A 21,321-nucleotide genomic window follows, 5' to 3' on the forward strand; every position below is an offset into this window, starting at 1 on the left:
AGCTGTGGGACTGTTTTAGCTTCATGAAGGAACCATAACTACATTTAATTCATTCACTATGTCACAGAATGTTTATCATCCACATTTGCAGCCCATTCTGATGTCTAATACAACATGGGCTTTTGTAGCCATCCCTGGTCTCATACTTGGTGAACACTATTCCTCAAAACACTCCTGACATCTCCGGTTCAGGAAGCAGAGGAAACACTCGCTTCCCAGGAAGTGGATTTGATTTCACTCAGTTTCTCTCCAAATACAGAAAAAGGCATCGTGTAGCTCACGTTCATTGGTTCATGTAGAAATGAACCAATACTCTAAGCATAATAGTATTTCCATTTTGGAAAACTTTAGCTTAGAGAAAAGATTATGGGGCATATGTTACCTGTCTTATAGTATTCTGAAGAAATTGTGAAGAGCACTTTCTTGTCCAAGTTGTTTCAGAAGGCAAAGTATGACTAAATGGTGTAAATCACAAGGTGGAATATTTTGGTTTGACAAAAAACAAAAAAACAAAAAAAAAAACAAAAAAAAACCTGAAACAACTCTCTAACAATTACAGCTAAACTGCCATGAAATAAACTACCTTTTGTAATAGTAAACTGCTCTGAGTTATCTCATGCTGATGTCCTCCAAATGATTCACACCCAGTCCTCAAAATCAGACCAAGTTCAGTTGAACTCTCAGAAAGTATGAGTCTATGAAAATTCTTCCCATAGGCAAAACACAAGGAACTTTGAATTCAGTTTTTAGAGGAGAAAAATTTAATATATTTTATCTTATTATACATTTTTCCTAAATTACAAAGTCAACAGCTGCAAATATATTCTGCTACAAAGCTTTCTGTAAGAAATATCTCTATAAGAAAATACATCTCATTAACATTTCCTGTAAATAAATTACTTCAAATAATAATTTTTAAAAGGGTGAACATAAGAAAAATATTGTAGAAACCAAACTGCAAATATAATAATTGTTATATAGGAAATGTTTGACTGAAATGTTCCATTTTCATTTCACCAAGCTTATAGCAACCTGTTTATACAAACTTTGGTTCTTGGATAGACTAGTTTATAATTTTTGTTTTTGCAGAACTGTGCAGAAAATGTAAATCTTAATCATCTTAGTAAATATATGTGGGAAGCTGAAATTTTTAATAGATGTACAGGCTCAAACTGAATTTCTACTGGGAGGACTTAAATTTGAGACTGCAGATGGGATTTAAGTAAAAGAAAACTAAAAAGTGAATTGTGGTCTACAAAAGATTAAAGTCACGACTATAAGATAACCTTTTATTCTATTGTGCTCTAGACAAAATATTTAGAACTGAGTTAAGTAAAAAAAAAAAGTAGTAAAGTGGTTTCAAAGAATTTAGAAACTGTGGTGTCTAGAGATTAGCAATATGCAGATTTTACAAGTTATCTTACTTATATTTTTTAACTGCAATGGCTGCAGAAAACAGAAACTAGCCCTTTGGCAATAAAGCAGATGCTGCAGAGGTTTGGGAAGAAAATTGGATGATGCCATTGGCTAGTCAGAAGCTTATAGAGGGCAATGGAACCTCACTACTCTGTCTACTTCAGGAGTCCATTTGTGAAACCTCCTGAAATTGAGATTATTTGAGGATCTCAGCACTATAAAATAAATAATTTGAGGGTAGTATGGACACATGACCTCACACTGAATTCATTTGTGTAGTAAATATTGTGATAGCAAATCCCATGCAGCTCTTCACTGAGACTGTGCATCCCCTGGTTTCAAAGATGAATAGTCAACTTGTGCCTCAGACATATGAACTATGTGTTGCCAAAACCTGAACAAACGAAAAAGTTTTCCCAATTTTCTTGCTTGCTCCAGTGCAGTACAGATCCAGCTCAACTCTCTATTACCACAGAGTGTGTATGAATATGTGTATTTAACAATCTAGTTCTATCAAAACATAGGTTATGGCAAATCTTTAAGAAATATTGATCTCTCTGTTAGCTGGTTTCCCACATATCTTGGACATCTTTAATTTTTTTTGCCATCTGTGAAAATTCTGCTCTGTGCAAGTATTTTACTAGTCACAATTTATGGGTATAGTTTGGAAACTAAAATGCATTCAGAATAGGAATCACATAGGATAGAGAGATATACTGTCATTCCACAGAATCTGAAGGAATTGTTTTTGTCTTATATCAGTTCTTATTAATTACAGGTAAAACTAAAATTTTGAAAAAATGTTTTTGTGGCTGTTTATTATTTATTTGTCTTCCTAAAGGCCTTCATAAACAACTGGCGATTATTTTGCAATTATTTGGAAATATTGACTGATTTTTTTCTTGTCTACCAAGACTCTTGATTGAACAGCAGAAGTAGTGTTACAAATTAAAAGATAATTTTCTGTTGTAAATTAACTATGCTCCATGTTTTCATTTCTTGTTTAGCAATTTTATTTTTAGAACCTATTGTATAACAAGTTATTCTAGGAGTATTTTGTTAAACTCTAACTTTGAATAGAAATCTGGCATGTAGGTTATTTGTATAAGCAATCAGCAATCTGAAGGAAGCCTCTCCTCCAGCACAACCTAAACTCTTGGAAAGTCACATGCTACTCGTCAGTAATTTCCACTGTGTGCTTTTTCTCTTAATAATAGCATTTTCCACAAATGTGTACATTATTTACAGAGACAAGTTGCATAATGGAAACACTGGCTGCACTGCATTTGTCACCCATTCTAATCTATTCAGTCCATGTTTTCTTTCTCTCTTTTTGTGATCTGCATTCTTATCACATTTCTTATTTTAGCCATTCTTCTGCATCTGAACCTTATTTTCCACCATGCTATAATGCATTAAATACACAAATTCACAGTCTGCAATTGATGATGTTCCTCAATGGTGATCAAATTTTCTGACACACATGGAGTCTGGCTTTGGAGGAGTAGGTGGCGTCTTTCCATACTTTGCAAGACAGGCCCTTCGCACAGTCGCACCGCTGGAAAATTTCCAGCCCATGGGAGCCCTTCTTGCGTTGTTTGGTACAGACTTCCCCCTGATGGAGTACCGGTTTGCAGATTTTGGTCCAGAAATGACGAGCACAGCAAAACCCTTCGATGCAGTCTGATGATCGTAGGCAGGGGTCTCCTTCATGCCCTGCAGAGATGATGACCAATAATAGATGTTACCCTGACACTTCAGAAAAAAAAATTTCTATTTTGCAATCAGAAGCACATAAAATATTTTCACTTATACTATCTTCTATGTTGTTACCATTTATAAGGAAAAGTCTTGGTTGATACCGATTGGCTATGCCTCTAATCACATAAATCCATTATGATCTGTTTCCATTATTTGCCACCTGAATAACAAGTTTAATGACTAGCTAGGATTAAAGAACCTTCCTTGTAATTTTTTTCTAAAACCAATGGAATTAATTATCTATATTTTTCTTCTATTTATTTATTTTTTAAAAACCCACAACTACAGATATCCCTACCTTTTATATGTGACATCTTAGTGTGTGGTCTTCCTAGATTCTGCCATCCCAAGTCATGGTTTGAGTAATGACCGTGGTTTCGATCTCTGTGCCGAGTGCCATCCAGAGCTGGGATGTGAGGGGTTAAGATGCTTTCAGTAACTGGGATACAGATACCTGGAGATGATCACATAATCAGTTAGACTAACTCAATTCTACGAAATGTGAAACTTATTCACGTACTCTCTTGATGTGAAATATGAAGCCATTTCTCTATCTATCTATCTATCTAACCACCCATTCATTCATTTACTTATTTATTGAGACTGAGCATACTTTGGCCCTAAAGTGAGACTTCTTTGATATGAATTTTGTCTCTCTCAAGACTAAGTGACCTTGGACAAAACTGGGAATAAAAGCATAATTTTATATATTCACAAAGTTATTGTGAATATATGTGAAGAAACAATGTTAGCTATTAGTATTTTTAAATAATCTGATCAGACATTCACCCTCTGGATCCAGATTCCTTTATTAATTAACAACATAATCTTAGTTTACACTGTAAACTTCTCTAATGGTGTAAGGTCTTCTTCTTCCCTTCACCTCCTGTGCAACAGATTCACAATAGGTCTACACCCAGAGGTCAGGAATAGGCATGAGAATATGGGCCTGATTATGTTGTTTTATATGATTAAGTATATATTTCTAATTACCTTCTGCAATTATTTAATGTTTTTGCCACATCTTGTCTGTGATCCATTTCATCATTATTGCTGAATTGTCTGCCTATAAATTCACTGATATTGGATGAAGCCAGGTTGGGGAGTAAAATCTTGTGTCTTTCTTTGGAGGAACCAATCACTCTACTACCATAAGACTGAGCTACAGAACATCTTGACTAAACCCAAAGTACAAAACTGGAATAGATATTTACAACTGCATTACTAAATCATATCAAGTTTCTGTCTTTGGTTCTTTTACATGCATTCACTTATGTGTTTACTGGAATAGAACGCCTTGCTGTTTATACATAACACTTCAACATGGCAATATTCTAGATCAGCACAGGTCATAAAATATAGAATGTAACCAGAGTCTAGGAAAACTAAGATTTGGGGAGGAAATTCAAGTAATCTTGCACTACCTAAACCAATTCTACCAGGCTCCTTATATTTCAGGAGTCCGAGTAAGGAGAAGATAGCCTGACTCGAGAGACAGGCTTACTATGATGAAAAGAAAGAGGCCTATGAACACTTAGTGAGATCTTTTACCGTTATTGCAGCGGGTACCGGGGCAGCACATGCCATCTCGGTGGCAGCGCTTCTTTTTTCTCCGACACACCATGCAGGCTGATGATCCTTGGTGGGGACTGTGGCAATACCTCCCAACTTCACACTCCTTATCACTGCTACAAGGATAGGCCTGTCAACAAGTGGAACAACACCAAAAGTAAAGGATTAGATCCTGTTTCACTTATGAAACGTTACTATAGCAAATCATGATAGAAAATAAATCACGATATATCTCACCTGGAAGGAACTATACCATCATCATAATGTTCTGAACCTAGATCCTAAGTAGTGACACTTAACTGAGGACCTTATAAATATCTATTGTTGATGACAAAGATAAAGCTGAAGCTGTTCGTATATTTTCATTGACACAACTCTAGAGTTAGAATTTAGACTTTTATTGATGCATAGAACCCTTATGAGCGACTTTGGGGTCTCCAGAGCAGTTGTAATTATTGCATTAATGGTATTGTAAGGTACAAATGACACAGTCATCTTCACCACTCAATTTTTTTCAGCTGTTAAAGAACGATGAGAGAAATGTTAAATAAAACAACAAAGGGCTATGCTAGAAGCCAAAACGTATCTCCTGCCCAATTATGAAACAAATACTTTAAAAGTGAATCCTTTCAGTTCCTGCCTATAAAAGCAAGGAGGAGAAACATTTCCAGAACAGTTTGAGACAGTGAATTATTTCACACAAAGACACCAAGGAACAGGATCCTCATTCCAAACATGTTGATAAGCAGCAGTTGAGCTCCCAGCAGCCAGAGAGATGCTAAGATCCAGTTATATCATTATATTCCCAGGAAGCACAAAAGCAGACTCCTTACAGACCTGAAATAGCCCCACAGGCTACTACGCCTTCAGTTGTAAAGAAAGAACCTCTGTTCACACATTTCTCTACCTCGTGGTATGTCCAGAAGGCTACTTCAGCAGTGTCATGTATTGTCTTAAAAAAAATACATGTACTTCTAGTTCTAGATCCTTGAGGAATCGCCATACTGTTTTCCATAATGGTTGAACTAGTTTACAATTCCACCAACAGTGTAAAAGTGTTCCTATTTCTCCACATCCTCTCCAGCACCTGTTGTTTCCTGACTTTTTAATGATTGCCATTCTAACTGGTGTGAGATGATATCTCATTGTGGTTTTGATTTGCATTTCTCTGATGGCCAGTGATGATGAGCATTTTTTCATGTGTCTGTTGGCTGTATGAATGTCCTCTTTTGAGAAATGTCTATTCATATCCTTTGCCCAATTTTTGATGGGGTTGTTTGTTTTTTTCTTGTAAATTTGTTAGAGTTCTTTGCAGGTTCTGGATATTAGCCCTTTGTCTGATGAGTAGATTGCAAAAATTTTCTCCCATTCTGTAGGTTGCCTGTTCACTCTGATGGTAGTTTCTTTTGCTGTGCAGAAGCTCTTTAGTTTAATTAGATCCCATTTGTTAATTTTGGCTTTTGTTGCTGTTGCTTTTGGTGTTTTAGACATGAAGTCCTTGCCCATGCCTATGTCCTGAATGGTATTACCTAGGTTTTCTTCTAGGGTTTCCCAGCCATCCCATTACTGAGTGTATACCCAAAGGATTATAAATCATGCTGCTATAAAGACACATGCACACGTATGTTTATTGTGGCACTATTCACAATAGCAAAGACTTGGAATCAACCCAAATGTCCATCAGTGACAGACTGGATTAAGAAAATATGGCACATATACACCATGGAATACTATGCGGCCATAAAAAAGGATGAGTTTGTGTCCTTTGTAGGGACATGGATGCAGCTGGAAACCATCATTCTCAGCAAACTATCGCAAGAACAGAAAACCAAACACCGCATGTTCTCACTCATAGGTGGGAACTGAACAATGAGATCACTTGGACTCGGGAAGGGGAACATCACACACCGGGGCCTATCACGGGGAGGGGGGAGGGGGGAGGGATGGCATTGGGAGTTATACCTGATGTAAATAACGAGTTGATGGGTGCTGACGAGTTGATGGGTGCAGCACACCAACATGGCACAAGTATACATATGTAACAAACCTACATGTTATGTACATGTACCCTAGAACTTAAAGTATAATAAAAAAATAAAATAAAAAATACATGTAAAATACAGAAGGTGGTCAGAGTTTAGGAAAACGAAGATTTCGAGGGTTATACATACATATATACCCATTTGTGTACCCTCTGCCTCTCGGAAGTATTTGGAACATTACAAATGTCCCTGTGTTCAGAAACTGGGAGTTGAGAAACTGAAATGTCATAACCCACATCAAATTACTCAGATTTTGAGGCAGGGAGACTCATTTGTAAACCTTTTTTCTTTTTTGAAGTTGATTTTTTTCTTGTTTTCAGAGTAATAGATGCTTTTTTAAATGAAAATACAAAATATAAAATAAGCTATGTATTTGTTTTTAAGCAAGCATAAATAATTTGAACATAAACTATGGGATAAAATGTTTATGGCTCGCAAATACTTAGTGAGATTTCACTGCTTTACTTATGAATTAGGTTTGATGGCATAGCTCGGCCTGCATTGATCATGTCTTTTTTTCCCTTTTCTTTCTTTTACTCTTTCCCTTTCTTCCAGTGTCTTCTCCTCCTGCCTATCTCCTGCATATATGTCTACACATACACATTCAGCTCTCACCTGTTTTCCATTTAGATCAGATCATCTTCAGTTAGAAAAAGGAAATGTGAAACTTATGAGTGAGTCTGAGAGATAAAACATGTATTTTAGCATCATTACAATTTCTTGTTTACCGTTAAAAGAATTATATAGAAAAACCACCAACTTCAAATTGAAAGTGATTTTGAAGGACTGCATAGTGGCAATGTTTGATGCGTACTTTATAACTGGAACCACATAAAGCTATAAAATAAGTTTGCATTTTATTGTCCCACTCTGTAACTCCACCATTAGGCTTAAGAGAATCTTAATGAGATGAAATTCAGACTATTAAGCCATTTTTAAAGAATCCAAGACTGATGAAAACAAAACAAATGTCCCTTCCCGCCTTACCACACTCTTTCCCCCAAGCATTTTACCCCCTTCACATTTAAACCCATTAATTTTAATGAAATACAATTCACATGTTTCTGATTCATTTACATTTATTTCATCAAATTGTTTTGCAAGAAACATTTGATGTTACAAGTTTCTTTCCTTCCTCAAAAAGAGGACGTGCTCTTTCAACGGAAATAAACATGTGCCACATAAAACATCATGTGCTGTTTACAACTCAAATAACAAATCCTCAAGCAATTCTGAGTATAGGATAATCCTGGATTTCATCCCCCCAAAATAGTCCACAGGATACACTATTTTATTTATTAGCTGTTATTGATAGTTGTTTATTTTCTGGTCATTTGGTAAAAGTCGCAGTGTATGCAAAAAAAATTGTGAATGGCGCATCACCATCTTTCCATTCTCAGTTGACAGGAACTGGAAAATATTAAAATGACAAATATCTGATGCAGATGACATTAGAAAAAATGAGATGCACAGTAGCCTTTTATTTGAATGGGATTACAGTAAAATTATCATAATTTAATTTTTAAAGAGGGAACCTCATTTTGTCAAAAATAGAAAGTAATTAGAAGACACATAGTTTTATTATGCTCCAATATGTCTTTTAATTAACTTGAAGTAAAAATGACACAGGCAGAGAAATTATGCCAAAAAATGCCTAACTATACAAGGTTATGTATATTGGGAACTTATACTTGGAAGTGAATCTCAGAACATAAATACTAGGAGGCATTATTTGGAAATTTTAAAAGTAAATTTTTTAATAATTAAAAAGTAAAGTTATGTTACACAGCTTCTAATATGCTTATGTAACTTTTGGATCCAATACACAGTCTTTATATATGAATACAATCAAAAGGGGATGAAATAAATTGATTGAAGAAGAGTATAGGGAAAGCAAGTGATATTTGGGGGCATGCCTTGCCCTCTGAAATCAATTTCCCTTAGCCCAGATTTTTTCAACCATAAAGCTTCCCTTGTGATAATTTCTAGCAAGAAAACATAAAACATGAAATAATATGGTTCTGACCCATTAATAACAATTCTCATGTCTTACTAAGCATAATGCATTACATTTTAGTAAAGAGTTTTAAAGAAGGCATTTTCTACTGAAGTATGAGGGTTCTGCAGTTGCCAGATGCCATTGGGTTTTTCCCTACATTAGCTCCTCTAAAGTTTCTGGAAATGATATCATTGGTGAAAGAGAGAGAGAGAGGGATAGAGGGTTAACAGTAGTTGTGGAGGACCCTGAAGAAGTGACTGTGGCAATGAAAGGACTGCTGGAGGGAATTATATACATTAATTAAAGTGCCATTCAGAAACTCTCACATGGATAATCTTTATTTTCCATTTACTTTGGCCTCCAAAGGCTGTTGCCTAGTCTCATTTGATGATGGTTTGGTGACAAGCAAAAAATGAGCTTGAATACCTTAGTCTAAGTTTCCATTTAACGAAATCAGTAATATGCTCACCTGGTGCTTATTTTAAAGGTGAATTAAAGGGCTCATTTTTGTTTTACTTGCTATGGCAATTGTTAATAGTGCATTCTCATGGCTCTTTGTTTACTTGGACTTTAGGTGAACAGAATAGATAACTTTTCCTTTTTGTCTGAGGAGCAATGATTTTGTGGAAGACTGGAAATCAAGTGAAAGAATTAGGGAAGGACTCTACTACACCTATCACGTGCTAAAATGCTCCACAATTGAATCATAAATTCAGCTTATGAGCATCCAGGAATACTTAGTTTCATGCAGAATCATTCATTATTGCATCAGTTACAATTAGGAGATGAATTAATTCAGGACACCTAATAATAGCAGATGATTGGCCATAAATTCAGAATACATGGGAACTGTCAGTGATTAGGCCAAAAAACAAAGACATTTTCTGCAACCCCCTTTCTAGGCTAAAAATAGAGTGATTTCCACAAATAGCAGTGTTACTTATTATTACAACCATGACAAGAACTAGAAGAAGAATAAACATATTGGACACATTTTGAAAATAAAATCTATCGAAAATTGGTATTTCGTTTTAGCATAAAATATTTTTTAAAGTCTATTTCCTCTCTACTAATTTAGAATCATTACCTAAAACTTCAGCAGTAAAGTGAAGAGAGTTTAAGTAACTGCTAGAAATAAGTAACGTGTGCTCAGTGGCAGAGAACTTAGGGATCTTGAGTTCTTCCCTGGCATTCAGGCCTCAGGTATCATCACTAAGAGCAATTAATAGTGAGAGTGTAATAGACACATCAACAAGGTGACTGAGTGGTGACCTTTGTGCTGAAGTTAGAGATTAGAAAAATATACTTGGCCACATCTCTTTCTAGAAGCCTCTGAATACCAACAGCATGTCCTACTGCAGCTGTTGGAAAAACAGAATACTGGCAGAAAACACTGACAAAGCTGTAAACAGTATTTTCTCATTCTATTTCTTGAGCACAGTTTTATGTTCATTTAAACTCAATGTAAATCAGAGTTATGAGCAAAAGTCCATCATGAAAGTAATGATAATTACATAATATTCTAATGAACAAAAGTAAAATAAAATGTAGTCACTCAATCTTATTTGAAATAATTGAGTCTCTCTTCCCCCAAAGTCTTCTCAAAACTGCAGGAAGAAAAGGCCCATTAACTCGAGACTTACATTTAGGGTTGAATTAATTTTCACTTGCCTATCCCTTTGAACATGAAAATACAACAATGAAGTAATCAGATCCCTAAGAACAATGAAAGGAGAAAAAGTGTTATAGGTATCTCAGTAGTACCAATCATTGAATAAACCTTTGACTACAACTAATACCTTAGTTTAACTCCTAAGTTTTCAAAATAATAATATTGGCCTTATTTAATGATGAGAGGAAGAAAAGAAGGGAGAAACATCACAGTGTTTATGTGGGATGGCCACCCATCCGGATTCTTGCAAGACCGTCCTAGTTTTTTTGTTATTTTAATCAGGACAATCCTTTGTCCCCACAAGCACTGTTTGTAACAATCTCAGAAGTTTTCTGGAGCCAGAAAAACATCATCAGCTAGGCAGACAGAGGAAAGCCTGCAGGGGACAACCCAGCTGTGGGAATGAAAAATATTTGAGACTAGTGGATAGATGGAGGTAGCAGCAAAGAACTGGGGATGAGAATATATCTGGGGTCTCTGAGAGCACAGCAGAAGACTGGCAATTACATTTGGGAAACCTGATCGGACTGGCTTGCCGTGAGTCCTTAGAGAAAAGATTAATTTTCCTCATCATGATATGCTACATGATAGATCTGTATTTCCACAAACAGGCAAGGTACACTACCCTTCAGGTGGTCATTTCAAAATCAAACACTAAAGTGCAACTGCAGGAGATGTAGGGACTTATATGTCAATCTGGCTGTGCGCTGTTGTACACTATCTGCCAAAGGCTGTGCAATCTCATCTTTCACTTTGTCTCCTATTACCTCTAGGGGATAAGGGTGTACTGGATGTGTCTTTGAAGATTCATGAACATCAGGCCAGGGGGATTGAGCTATATTAAATTTAAGGGGAAAAGTTCAGATATTACACGATATCCTGCATGTGTAGTTACAGGTTCATTAAGGCAGCTGCTTGGGTATTTATTCAGTATTCAATCAATATTTATTCAGCATTTATTTATTGAACACCAACTATGATCCAGAAACTACTAGTTCTGTGATGTGCAAATGTTTTGTCTGTTACCCCTAAAATAATTTTGAAAAAAACATGTATCCTTCAATACATTTGACACGTAAAATTTTTTGGAGTGTGTTTGTTTTATTAATATGAAATATAATGTTAAACATTTTCTAAGATAAAATTTGCAGTAATTTGATATGATTTAATAAAATAACTTTTGGCTACTTTATTAATCATTAAACATTTTCTAAGATAAAATTTGCAGTAATTTGACATGATTAATAAAATAACTTCTGACTATTGTATTAATCAAAACATACTGATCCTGAAATTAATCACAACATATTTACTCATGGGCATTTTCTCTTGAAAAATTACATAATCTGAAAAACCTTCAGTTAGATTGTAAAATATACAAGTCATTGCAACCATTTGGAATGTTCTGCATACAGAATTTCCAACTGGGGCCAAGTTTCACTTTTAAAAAAATAAATGTAAGACAAAGAAAGAAAGTACCTTTGTGAGTTTAAGATGCCCTGATCAATCATTAAACATATCTTTGTTCCAATCAAAATTCCAAATTTTACTTATTTGTCACCTAAAAAAGTTTTTGTACCTTTGACTAATGCAGTCTATTGAGATTTGGAATGCATGAAGGTTTTGCCTTTTTTCACCATATAAAATGGCAAAAAAAGTTAATGTAAACCCAGGCATATTCCTTGAGAATTTTAAGAAAAAATTTGGAAGCTGAGGATCTGGACATTGATTTTATTAGAACAATTCATGCTCTGCACCCCATGGAAAATATTTCAATACCTTTTACACATATTCATTTTAAGGCTAGGGTGGTTAGCAAGTTGGTTTTTGATACAAAAGTTCAGAGAAAAAAGAGTATCTCCTAAACCTATCTGAATTCTAAATTAGAAATGATGGATTTCTTCTAGTGGTCCATTAGCCTCTCCAATGTATTCAGAAAGCCTCATTTAAATCCAAAAAAACAGTAACTCTATCAAAGGAAGGCAGGGTCCTCTTTAACTTTAGTTGCTCCTCCCTGTTCTCTGTATGTCATTAAGCAGAAAGGAAATTCTAGGGATTGCTCTACTTTGAACACAGGCCACATTCTCAACCGTAGCTTGTACAATACTGATATTGATCATGGGGTGAATGGAGAGAGTTAAACTTTTCCATGTGGTCTCAGCGCCTAGAGAAATCTTAACTATGAGGTTTACCTGGCTCTTGATTGTTTTTGTTTGTTTTTGACCCATCCCCACTCATTTAAAATGTATAGGACAAAACACTTCTACTCTATGCTGAAAAAGCAGCATCTCAGGTTTTATAGCAGTGGTTGGGAGTAATATATAATTATAAAGTCCTCTATAAATTGTAATTGGGTAAGTATAATTGTCCTAACCAAAAGAGAGGAAGAAAGTGCAAAATCTTAAGGTCTCTTCCAAATCTGGAACTGATCATCTATAGTATAACATTTTCATTGTTGCCTTGTAAGTTTTCCTGATCTCATGACCTAATTTTACTTCGTAACCTGGTAGGGCAAAATATGAAGTTATACTGCAATTCAATTTATGCTTCCTTATATCAAACAAAATTGATTGGTTGAGGGACCATTAGCTAAATTACTGAGTCTTAGTTTCTTCTATGATAAAATGGTTACAATTTCTGAATTCAACAGTGTTTGCTTACTTACTTAATCATAAAAATTCCATGGGTTTTTTTTTGGTTTTTTGTTTGTTTGTTTGTTTGTTTGTTTGTTTTACAAATTACTGCTTCACAGACTCTTCTACTAGAGATTCTATTTCTAGAAGACTGGATGGGGCCCACGAATCTATACTTTTAACTAATACTGTCCTGGTGATGATACAATATGATAAGATAGGGAAACATGGCTATATAGAACGGTTGCAAGATTACTGATGCCTCCTGCATATATATCATACTGACAATGCCTGGTCTATATAAAATGCAACTCAGTATTATCTCCAAATAGACATGGGTCTAAGTGAAGGATTGGTTCCCTGAAAACAACATGAGTCTAAATGAGAGGCTCACTGACAACAACAATTTCCAGGAAGGTTCATCTTCACTCCTAGTGCTTAGCCACTGTGCTTGGGGGTGGGCTTGAGAGTTTCTAAAACTGTATGAAAAAGTAAAATAATACATAACAAACACACCAGTGCACTTTGGGAGGAACGCTGTGTGGACTCAGAGCTGTCAACACACCCATTATGGCTGGATTGTTTCATATCCTCATGTGGTGTACACCTATGTCTTGCTGGCAATGCTCAAACTGCATTTTCTTTATATTTTGTATCCTGTGGGCCTTTACAAAACACTCTTCTTCCCTATATCAAGCATGATAAATAGATGATGTGTGCTTTTATTATATGCTTTTCTTTGTATAGCATCACCTTTCTCTTTTCCAATGAAAATGACATTTAAAATTCAAAGGTTTATATTCAGGTAGATAAGAAAACATACTTTCAAATTGCTGTTTAGAAAATACTTTTTTATGAATATAGAACAGGTTAAGGTTGGTGAATATTTCTGCACTCAAAATGTAAACACTTGTGAGTTTTAAATGTTATACAAGTTTAAGTAATTTTTAACTTATGGGTTCAGAAATATATACACACACACATATATACACATATATACATATATAAATATATATACACACATATATGTATACATATATACATACGCAAATATATATATATATGCATACACACAGATACACACACACACACACACACGTATGTATAAAGTTAGCTCAAGTTATCTCAGGAAATACGCCCAGAAAGTGTGTAACAGGGTTTACCCATGGGAAGGTAGACAGGCTTATTGAGAACAGACAGGATTGAGAACAGAGGAAAGGAGAAAACTTACTTTACATGTAAACTCTTTTAAACACTTTGTAATCTGCACTAGATGCATGTATTACCTATTAAAATTAATGCAATTTAAAAAGGAACTAATACTACAATATTAAAGTGAAATGTCTTACTTCTTGCTAGTTTATGCTTTATGGTTTCATGCTAATAGAGCTTGAAAAATGTTATTTTCCTAGAGGCAGGGCTTCTTAGAAGAGGTATCAAGCACCGCGACTGAAGTTTCTTTATTAAAAATTGTCTGTTTTGTTTCAGAAATGTCACCTTAATAGCAGAATTAGACTATCGATGTAACATTCAAATACATACACAAACACACACACATATAATATACATACACATACACAATGCATTGTTCCAATAATTATTTAATTGAGCTAATGTTTATTGCCTTGGCTAATGTCATTTAATATAGAAATTTCCAACAGTAACACTTTTCTAATCTTGTCGAATTCTCTTTCATTTCCTCTAGGAATTAGGCCAGACCAATAGTCAAATTCTATTCTGCTTTTGAAGAAACAGCTGAGGGAAGCAGATAAAATTTAAAAGACTGTTCTTTCGTGGTTGGGAAGATAGAAAAAAGCACAGCAAAATATAATCCTTGATTTTCATTCTATGGTGAAATGACTTCTAATTTCTGTTTAAAAAGAGATACTTTAAGTGCTACAAAAATTTTGCTTAAAAATTATAAAATGTTCCCATTTTAATATAGAACCTATAAACAAGAAGGTAGGAAGCATTTTATCCCTCTGGTGTGCTGATGCAGAGAGGCAATGACTTGAGAAAAAGTTGGCCCCAAATGATTACCTAGAGAGTTTGAGCAAGAGGTTTACTCCATAGTGATCACTATAAAGTTTAAATAGACTGATAAACCTTTTGGTTAAAAAAGCATGACAGGGAGGTGATTCACAGCTCCACCACAGAACTCTACCTAACTGATCTTTTTCTCCCTTTGCCATTGGAAGAAAATAAACAGTAAGTCTGTTTATTTTTCTGGAATAAGTTCTGGGTTAAGATCATCATGTCTCCCCGAGACATAGAAGGACTTAAATGCAAGTTATATTTGCAACAGGATAAGGGACTTTAACTCCTGAGCCTTGAACAAGATAGCTTGTCTGTTAGTAAGAGAAAGAAATGGAAGTTATCTCATAATCAGTTCTTTTACTATCTGTATGCCTTCCCATTTTCCAGCTTGATTCCTTCTCTAGGTATCTCAGGCCTGTATTTACACAACCTGTAAAATAGGTAAGGATATGTGTTCCATGCCTATGCTACATTCTCATTTCTTTGGCATGTTCAGTTTTCAAGGCAGATCTCACATAGCAGTTAATGCAATGAAGCACCCCAAGTACACTATATGGTCCATCTAATCGGTACTGGGTTACAAAACTCAGGACAAACTATGTTTGAGAGAGTTTGGGCAGTGCCAGAGTTTCAGCATAATCATAGGGTTAAGCATCCTGCTAGAAGAGTTGCTTATTTTTTTGACAGATAGAATTTTACAACAGCCAAAGCCATTCATTTATTTCAGAAATTTTCCAGACGATTTAGTTAAAAAGCCCCAGCATGGAGGGAATTTTTATTTTAAATTTCTGATAATAGCAATAATATGACCACATGTTATTTATTAAAATAAAATACTTTTCTAAAAAGTAATCAATATCTCAATACATACATGGGCTTGCCTCTCAGCCTCCTACCCCCATAAACTAATGTAAATTTTTATTGTGTGGAAGAAGGAAAAGTCAGCTCACAAGGGCAAAAGAGATTCATGTCTAGTGAACAACATGGTATAGAGAAAGGCTCTAACAAAATATTCTGTTTGAATGCTTTGCTAGAGGATTTGAAAGGGAGGAAATTATAAGTCAGATGATAGATGCTTTGGTTTGCATGACCCTAGTGTTCAAATCTCAGCCTCAGAAATGTGGTACATCTTGTGATGACATACGCAATGTGTTAGCAATCCCCAAAAGAACATACTGAAGATGTTGGTCCCCCACACCACCCACATCCCAGTACATCTGCTTTGGTGTGGTGACCAGTACATTCTCAATGGTGCAAGAGAGGAAAGATTGGTTACCAGATAAAAAAATGAAATCCTGTCTCCAGGTTTAAGTGACTTCCCCTCCATCCCACTAGTTCTCCTAGTCTGTTTAAAGAGTGTACTCCTCTGTATTACTGCTACTTCTTTTGTTGGCCCTTGTTGATTACTCAGGATCCCTGGATATACTAGACTCTTTTAAAGAGTCTCTACATCTGGCCTCCCATTCCAGTAGCCTCTGCAGCAGATATGGGGCTTCAAAAAGTGAGCTGGGGAGGGAGAGTGAAAAAGAAAGGAAAGCTCCGATAAGAAATTCCCCCCAGGGATTGAGATACATAACACATCATTCGAGTGCTGTTTGGGGTAATAAGAAGTCTAGGCAAACAAAACAAATAAAATTTATTAACCAACTGGCTAATAGAGCTTTTATACAACTTTGCTAGGGTCAATCTGTAATCTTATTCTTGTTTCAATTTTTTTTTTCCCTCACATTGAACAGTCAAGTGTATCTGGAACTACATTTATAGTATGCTATATGAAATCTGGCCTGGTGTTTGTTTGTTTGTTTGTTTTAAACAAAGAAAGAATTTACATTACAAATAAGACTAATCAGAAACATGTTTGTTCTTAATATGCTATATAAACCCTGTGTTCCCTGTCTACCTCTCCAAGCCTTGTATTATACACTCCAGCTGTACGGGGCTACTTGCACATCCCCTAGTCAGCCACACTCCTTCAGGACTCATTGCATTTGTAGAGTTTCCCTCTGCCAAGAACACCTTCCTCCATTCACTTCATCGTGAGAATAACTCCGACTCATCATTTGGAGATTATATCAACTGACTTCACCTTTAAGCAATCTTCCAAGCTGGCTGACCACCCCAGATAAGCTTGATGTCCCATTTAACCTGCACGTTGCTGACACCACATGCTTATTTGCACCATGATGTAGATTACGCTCTGTTGAATTCTTCATCTGCCCCATCTATACTCTTTGAGTAAGGAAATCATCTTTCATTTCTGTATCTTCAGTGGCCACATTATACCTGGGATAATTTACCATTCCACAATGTATCCACTAATGAATTAATGCATGATATTTTTTGCAACAGTGGTTGGAAGTATATAGCATTAAATTGACAAAAATACTCACATAAGAACCCATCAGGAAATGATAAAAAGGAAAATATTGAAATGAAAGAGTTGACTTTGTGGATATTTTTTAATTGATTTTTAAAATTTAAGTCCTACAAAAGCCATTTATAACCTATACAGTATAGAGGGAAGGGTATTATATGTATTTGAGAAGAAAGAACATTGGTTAGTGAGTACTTTTGCAGTCAGCAACTTGGCTGCAAGTATTTTATATTGAAGCATCAGCCCACATTTTCAAGTACTACCATCAGTTCTGCATTACATTTCTACAAGTGATCATATTTTTCATCTACAAATTATATATGATAAAAATTAGGCTCTTTATTTCTAAGTGGCATACATTGTTTCTGCCCCAGCAATAATGATTCCCCAATAGCCATTCAGAGAAGTAACTATTTTACCCCTTTTCTAATCATCTGGAAATTCTTCAAGCCTATTGGCATGTGGGAGCTATGACAATGGGTATTTCTGAGCATCAGATGGCACTGGTGACACTTCCATCCTAAATAATTATTTCTAGGTTGTCTTTGCCCTTGTCTGTAAATATATTTCTTGTTGGTGGATCATATCTGATAGTGTTCCTAGTTAAGCACCATCACTATGAGGTGTTATTGAAAAGGAGCAAGAATATAATTCATGATAGCTTCCTTTAAACATCTTGGGGGTGCACAGACTTCAACATCTTGTTGGTACTAAGGAGATCAATTTCTTGATACACTTTAGTCACAGCAATATAGCAACCAGTACCTAACAAGTAAAGTACATGTTCCAAATGCTTGCCTCATAGAATGTTACCACCCAAACATTTATATGATGTCTAACTTGTTTATGATCCTAAACAAATTGAGTTAAACAAGGTTCTCACCAGCTATATTAGTGAAACCTCATGGCGTGTTCGTTTTTATCAGAAATGTAGACAATGCTTCTAGGTATTGAACCAAATTCATTTCAAATAATGTCTGCGATCTTTGTACACATCCATACAACTCCTCTCATTATGCCCATGCTTATTAAAGTTTTAGAAACACCCACATATTTTTTCATACCCTAATCCCAGGTCTAATACCTTACAGAAATTTACATAATTTACAGGAATGTACATACTTTCTTCAGCATAAGCTTGGTTCACATGCGATATTTGTAGAAAGACGATACAATCCTGTTACCTGGACAAAGAGGCAAGAAATAAGAACTCTACTTTCTAGGTTAAATTTCCTAAGTTACATTTTTGCTACATGTTTTGAGTCCAGACAGGGATGTCACTGTGTATTTGAAAATGTTAAATCCTTTTAAGACTTACACATCTAGCTGTATACTCTAGAGACCAGAGTAATTGGATTTCCTTGTTCTATAAAAAGAAAGACACCACAACACCTGGGCACAGCAGGTATCAAACAGGATGGATTACCATCTGACTATAACATTTTCTAGGTTTAAATGAGATTGTCAGAACTTTATTCACACAAACAACTCAGGTCATTTCCACATTAAAACTGGATGAAGTGATTTTTTATTATAAAATCTAGCACTAGTCAGGCTCCTGTCTGAGGACAGACAGATCAAAAGCATAAGGATATGGTCATGTACCACTCTTCATCTTCCCTTCTAGAGCACAGCACTGTCTGATACACACTGATCAAATTTTGCCCAGGATTTTAAGTAGGATGTTTTGAAAAAGCAAGGAATGGGCTCTTAAAATAAAACAGTTCATCCTACAGTAAAGAGAATTGGAACCTCACTTTTATTAATGGCACATTGAAAACCATTTACAACTTGCAAGTGATGCTTCCAAGAAACATTAGAATGCCTTTCTTATACAGAAATGTTAATAAGTGTCATAAAATTTGCTAAAAAGTTCAGTCCTGCTTTCTGGGAACCTTCCAATAAGAAATTACAGATTTTCAAACACAGTTTAACAAAATGAACCAGTTAGAGGAGTAGTCAGTCAGTTACTGATTATATAATAATAATTAATAGTAATATTAAACAGCATCTGTACATAGAGCTTTTCGTCTTTGAAGTAATGAGGTTCCTAAGTATTAACAAACTACCTCTCTCTGTTGCAAACTTCCAACACATGTTTGGAGAGCTCTGGGAAGAAATGTATTTAACATCCATGTGTTCTGTTCACGTCTGCAGTGGGATCCTTCCATGGTTAGAAAAACATGTTTGGATGTACAGAGATGGAGTAATAATATATACCCATATCCTGATGTCTGGCTGGTTCACTGCTGAGTCCTCAACCATATCCAGTCAAAGACAAAAATGTGTTTTCAGTGATAAAGCAATATGTTTTCTATTGAGGACAAGCTTTGCTGAAAATAACACAAAAATTGTCTGGGAATTTGGGTGCATAACCTGGGTGTGGTGAAGATGAGCATTTCACATTTCTCACTAGAGTTCAGTAACTCTACACATAACCACAGCCAGCCATGGATCCTTAAATTCACCATCTCACCAGCCAAAAAGACTCCTCCTGCTAATAGATGCCATGATTGCTAGAGCTTCTTTACAAACTGCACATATTTTCAGGAGACCCTGAAAATAGCAGGCTCCTGGAAACTACAGATATTTTGCAGATGTACTTTTTACAAAATGATTTCACAATTTGCCTAGGCACTTTATCTATGTGTCATTTTACAAATGAATAAAGACCAACTGCTGGTCTTTATTACAAATTTTAATTATAATCACTTGTCTTTGGTAATTTCCAGATTTGTAAGAATTCAAGAATTCTATCTATTGGATATTTAATAATATTAATATTAAGGAATTATGATTAATTTTTAGTTTTGATAATAGCATTGCAGCTATTTTTAAAAATCTCCTTTCTCTTAAAGAAATAAGTATTTATGGGTGAAATAATATGATGTCCAGAATTCCTTAAAAATGATCCCTGGGAAGTAAGATGAGTTGAAAGTGTAGACGAAACAAGATTAGTCATGAGTTAAAAATTGTTGAGGTTATAGAACTGACACATAGGGGTTCACTCATACTATTCTCTATACTTTTGCATATATCTGACGCTTCCACTTAAAAAACAAACAAACAAAACAAAACTAGAGTCTCTGCAACATAGACAGAACTCCCAAACTAATCTTCAAGAAGCAGCCAGTTGAAGACATAATCTCACATCTCTTGGTTCCTACACATAGATAATAGGCAGCACCCTGATACTGTGAATCAAAATGCTCTCCTCATTCCATCCTCTCCTTGGAGAGGTTGAAAAATCAACCTCTGATAAGGTTGTGACAAGGCTGAACAGACCTCTGGTAGCGTAAAGAAACCTCTGAGCTTCCACAAGCTGGATGGTCACAATCCACTGTACAGAGGTAGCCATGAGTTAACTGGGCTTATAAATAGTCCAGTTACCTTCTGCTCTACCTTCTGCTCCTCAAATCTCTAGAGCACAGATTATCCCAAGAGCCAACAGGAAAACACATGCATTCCAAACCATTGTGATCCATTGATGATTTACCAAAGGCCTACTAATGTAGGTATTTTAACAGAGGTAAAGATGTTTAAAACATGGTCACTGCCCTCAAGAAACCCATATCATAGGGGGCAGAACCAAGCCATTGCTTTTGTGGGTAGTCACAGCTCATCAAGGGCTGACAAAGTGTTTACTTTCAATCCTTCTTTTCAGGGACCACACAGGAACTCCATTATATTGGAGTGGGAGTGGGCAAACAGGGGGGAATGAATCAATATGACCAGAGTAAAAATTTTCCATTATATGGAGTACCTTGACTTACTTATTTATTGGTCTTGGAATGAATTGGATCTATATACATCCT

At 35.5% G+C, this 21,321-nt stretch overlaps 1 protein-coding gene across 1 annotated transcript in view; it reads right to left on the bottom strand.

Annotated features, from left to right (window-relative positions):
• Positions 1–738: 738 nt before the first annotated feature.
• The window catches only part of DKK2 (dickkopf WNT signaling pathway inhibitor 2), a 107,107-nt gene continuing 86,524 nt past the window's right edge, over positions 739–21,321 (bottom strand). Inside the window, exons 2-4 of the mRNA XM_007999470.3 lie at positions 4,729–4,879; positions 3,476–3,631; positions 739–3,132 (exon numbers count right to left, since the gene is read on the bottom strand). Of these exons, the coding sequence (XP_007997661.1) occupies positions 2,882–3,132; positions 3,476–3,631; positions 4,729–4,879 (558 nt within the window). The 3' untranslated portion in view covers positions 739–2,881. The remainder of the gene's footprint in view (positions 3,133–3,475; positions 3,632–4,728; positions 4,880–21,321) is intronic.

The sequence above is a fragment of the Chlorocebus sabaeus genome, chromosome 7 (assembly GCF_047675955.1).
Source record: "Chlorocebus sabaeus isolate Y175 chromosome 7, mChlSab1.0.hap1, whole genome shotgun sequence".
Classification (NCBI taxonomy): Eukaryota; Metazoa; Chordata; class Mammalia; order Primates; family Cercopithecidae; genus Chlorocebus; species Chlorocebus sabaeus.